The following is a 4976-nucleotide window of genomic DNA, read 5'->3' as shown; positions in this document are numbered from 1 at the left end:
GCGGGCATGCAAGGGGCGGTTGTAACGGCGGAAGCTAACGGAGAAGAGGTAGTCCTCCTGAGCTGAATCACGCAGCAAGAAGGTGCCTTCTGGCCGTCCATCCAGAAGAGCTTCTGCCTCATATCGGTCCATCACACCCCAGTAACAGGGCAGAGCTGTGATCTGCAATAAGTCTGGCACCAGACAATGGATGTAGTCTATCTGGGTGTGCACTTTCCAGGGTCCAGGTTGCTGTCGGCTCAGGTGACCCTCTCCAGAGGCATGCCTCTGCTTGGGCCTTCTGGCTTGCAGACAGAGGGTGGTAGAATCCTCCTCTGAATCACAGTCTTGTGAAGTGGCTGCTGGCCCCAAGACCTGCCCACAAGCCCCTGATGGACCTGCAACAATGGAGTTGCTAGATCCAGAAACACGGCCATCCCCAGAGGCCTCTGTTATGCCAGGAGCCATCTTTGGTCCCAGTTTGTAGAGAGAAGTGCCCGGCACTGAGGCCTCAAGGGTGTGGATCTGTGCATTAGGTGGTGGGTCCACACCCTCCTCGATGCTAAGTCTGCGACGCTCACGCAGACGTTCTTCTTCATCCTCTGGAGAGGTGTGGGCTGGGTCAAAGGCATCAAGCAGAGCAGTGGAGGAATGAGGGCTGACAGGTGCTGTGTGTTGTTTAATCAAGTGCCACTTATGAGCCAGATCTGACCCGGGTGGGAAAGGGCAGGTCTCTAGCATAAGTTCAGTAAGGTGAATTTTACGCTTAGAGGTGATGGGGTTCTTAGTTGAACGAGAGCGTCTTCGTGCTGGCAGGGGTAAGCAGAGTCCTACTGTATCACTAAGCCGTTGACGCAAAGACCGACCGTTGAGATTACATCCACCAGACACAGTGTCGCTCATCTCCTGGATAGAGCTGACTCCATTACGCCTGTCTCTGCGGTTCACACTTCTTTGTAAACGTCCAGACCGCCTTTCTCCCTCCAGAGAGCTCTGGGTTTTGGTGGAACATGAATGTTTTTTCTTACCCCCCCACGGAGCATGTCGTGAATACGAGTCTCTACGCGCCAGGGGAACACCCTCTGGGCCCCCTCGAACATCCTCTGTGTCTTTATCTATACTGATCTCTACTATCTGCGGTATGTCTGACACACAGTTGTGATGGCGGCGCCCTGCTGGTACCATTGGCACTGGTAAAGGGTTCCTCAACGGGCTTGAAGATCCTGATGTGTGTGCATCACTTGAGCTGCCTCCTTGGCCAAGATCCACTACACAGTGGACAGCATCTGCCTCAATCCTTTTTTCACTGGGTTCCAAACTGTTGTTGTGAAATAATGTCTGGCATTTACTCTTCAGGTTGCTCCACATGTTGCCCACTTTCTTCTTCAAAAGAGTCCTTAGGACCTGGAATAACAGAATAAAAAAAATGAGCAACTTGCAACAACAGAAACACACACATTTACCACCAAGGTACAAGCTATTTAAAGGCAGCCCTACATTTAAATTCCCCAGACTACTGTGTATCTAGTAATTAGACATGGTGTGAGTATAACGGGCTAAAGTGTCTGAGAGATGGGAAAGCTTGAGTAGTTGGAACAGCAGAGTTAGAAGTTGCCAGGCAGACATGCAGGGACACAAGGCCACAGCTATAAATGAACCCAGGATCTGCTCACAGCTGATCTGCTGGTATGTACTGTATTACAGAGCCAGTCTAGACCTGACCAAAAACTTTCTCTGTAAGAGCAACAGACAGGGCAACATGCAAATACACACTCACGTATGCCATTGATTTATCACTACTAGAATTAGAGAGGTATTTGGAAGTAGTACGACCAAACATTGAGCAAAGTCACCACAGGTATGTGGCCTGTCAAACTGAAAAACCTCAGGGGATTCTACAAAGATGTTAGTTAGTTATCACCAACCTGGCATCCTCTCAGTCTGGACGCAGACTTAAAAGACATTAAACTTTGCACAGTCATTGGTGAAAGGGCAAGGTTTCAGCATTTGTGCAAAAACACATGACTGATCAGAATCATTTGTTGTAGGCAGTTCCACTGCTGTTGATAACTAATGATATCTATCTATGTGCACTTAACTTATGTTCAGTAAAACAATTCAGTCAGATCGTTTATAATGGCTAGTGGTGAATTTAAAATCACTTAAGCAAAGGTCTAGTCTATTTGGTTATATGGGCTTCTTTTTTATTCCATATGTCATTTCTGATGGGACTACCCTGTTCATCTGGAAATAAGGGATTAGAGGGTTAAGAAATATCTTTAATTTGGACATTGAGCATTTCATATTTCATATTTCATTACATATATGGACAGTTATGTTTTATATATATATATATATATATATATATATATATACACCAGCAGACAATGGCCAAGGTAAAAACAACTGCATGGCAAAGTTTCTGGCTCTGATTAGATATAGACCCATGAGACTTACAGAATTGTGTTACCAAAGGTTACTCTTTTGTAGTAATCAGGTCAGTGTCTGACAAAAATACAAAGACAGAGCTACAAAACATATGCTTGGCTGATGTAATCAACTAAATATAAAATACTACACACTAAGTCACATATCAATTCATAACTGGTACAAAAAAAGAGAGAATTGACTACAGTTTAGGATGCTCAAATTGGCAACCCATCTATAAGAGTATAAACAGACAGAGCAACAGTTTGTAATATTCATATTAAGAAGAAAACCACTGCCGCCACTACTGTTCTCTACATTAGGCAAGTAATCATCACTGTGCAAGTCAAGATGCTTAACCTCTGTCCGAGCTCAGTGCACCTTAAATATTCAAAACCACATTTTAATCAAAATGATACTAATAATTTTTGTTAAACAATTACATAAAATGTATGATTAAAAATCATACAATTATAGATATATATAATTGCGTTTGATATACAAATTAGAACACTGTCTGGTTTTTATATATATTTATTACTTATATTTATTTTTTATACAACTCTTGAATTGCATAAAAGTATAAATGCAAATAAGTAGGTACCATGTTTGGTCCTTTTGCTGAAGCTAAAACCTTTCTGCTTCCTCATCCCAAATGCTGAGAGAAATCTGACAATAGCATTTTTTATGTCTAAATATAGGCACTGTAAGCAAAGCTCATAAAAAGTTTGTACTTTGTGGAAAATAATTCAGATGAAAATGTTTAGCCCCTAATTTATGTAAGATAGTGAGTAAAATCATACTATTCAAAGCTCTAACAGCTCTCTGTGCCCAAGTGTAGAGACATCTTTGACGAGTAGTAATGCAGTGGTATCCCAAAAAAGGCAACGCTAGTTACTCATATGATAAAATCTTTCTCCTGTGAGGCACATTTTTTCTTTTGACCAAATATTACTAAAAAGAGACAAAATGGTTGTGTCAGCCATGTCCATTAAAGTACCCACTGCTAATTAGTTTGCTTTTTGGCAACTTATCCCTGTTGTAAATTGTTTTAATTTCATCATTTAAATCAAATTACAATTAAAGACAGCACGCATCTCAACAAAATAAATCGAGAAAATTTGTATAATTTATGTTAACCCAAACAACGCTAGGGTGGGATCCAGACATGGACATTAAATATTGCTATTTAATTAACAAAGTAAAAGGGTGGAGGTTAGTCTCTCTATTGATAACCATCCATCCATCTATTCTCTACTGCTTAATCCTGTGACTCTGAACTTGCAGCAAAAACATTTTGCTGCGATGCAAAACTACAACTGCAAATTCTCAAACAGAATTCTCCTCAGAATATTTATGAGTTATTACTAAAACCGCAAAAGCCTTGTGTAATTTAATATGACAGTCGCCACTGATAATCTCCACTCACACCAATAAAGAAATGCAGTTTACCAGTATTTCAAGTCAACCTGAAAAAGAAATCTAGGGTACCTCTGCTTTCTGGCAGCTCAACACACCCATTCTCCTGGGATCAACTGATCTAAGAGATGGCTGGAGAGGAGACAAGATTAAGGAAGGATGCTTTTTCTGCTCTTATCTAACTGCAAGTTAATAAGACACCAATAACACCTCAGATTTTTAGGGATTTGTAGCCATGCAATCACAGCATACCAGATTTTCATTATCTGTAATGGTGACACTTCCTACCCTACGCTCATTGATATATAGCTGCATGTAAAATGTAACTGAAATGCTTTCTTAACATTAAATTAAAGCAGTTCCGTCAAATTGAGCAGGTGCTCAAAATAAACCTAAAGCAATAAAGCATCAGAGGCAACAGAATTGTTTGGGAAAATTATAACAAACAAGCTACCTGCATTATTATGATAATTTTGTTAGAATATATTATAATCATTCATCTTATTACAAGATATGGGCCCTAAAAACATGTGAATGACTCATAAAACAATGAGCGTCACCAATTAACTACTAATTAACAACAAACTACCATCTATCTATCAGAGTTTGCCTAACAATAATTATTTTTTACAGCTAGTGTTAAAAAAGCTACAGCGCTCCAAAAATACAACCCTAATGTTAATTTATTTGGTGAACATTTTAGTTAATGTCAAACAGTGTAATCTAATTAGTTGCTTTGTCAAGGTTGCTTGACCCTATAAAATTATGAAGTAGGAGAAAAAGATAGCAGTCTGTTTAAGACTAGTCTGACATTGTTTTTACTTGGTTGATGTCTATGTTTATTTTCACACCAATAGACTTTTACACGTTGCCTTTTGAAGCTCTTTAATTACCAACAAAATTCAAGGAGAAAATAGATAATGAAATCTGAGTCAGATTTGTCATACAGTAATCATACAGTAATCTTGCATAATTAAACATGACTGTCCTTGGCTTTGACTGGTTTTACTATTTAACTTTTTATAAACTAATTTTACAACTGTAAATAGATGTGGACTATAATACTGCCCTAATGCACTCCTTGGGAGATTGTACCTCCTATTTTAAAAATCTGAAATACTTTGGTTGGATAATAACATTGGATCCACACA

At 39.5% G+C, this 4976-nt stretch overlaps 1 protein-coding gene across 1 annotated transcript in view; it reads right to left on the bottom strand.

Moving 5' to 3' along the window:
• The window catches only part of socs5b (suppressor of cytokine signaling 5b), a 3645-nt gene extending 2266 nt beyond the window's left edge, over positions 1–1379 (bottom strand). Inside the window, exon 1 of the mRNA XM_025060760.1 lies at positions 17–1379. Within this exon, the coding sequence (XP_024916528.1) occupies positions 17–1347 (1331 nt within the window). The 5' untranslated portion in view covers positions 1348–1379. The remainder of the gene's footprint in view (positions 1–16) is intronic.
• Between the last annotated feature and the right edge of the window lie 3597 nt (positions 1380–4976).

The sequence above is a fragment of the Cynoglossus semilaevis genome, chromosome 12, assembly GCF_000523025.1.
Source record: "Cynoglossus semilaevis isolate Cse_v1.0 chromosome 12, Cse_v1.0, whole genome shotgun sequence".
Lineage (NCBI taxonomy): Eukaryota > Metazoa > Chordata > Actinopteri > Pleuronectiformes > Cynoglossidae > Cynoglossus > Cynoglossus semilaevis.
This window is presented reverse-complemented; position numbering and strand designations above follow the sequence as displayed.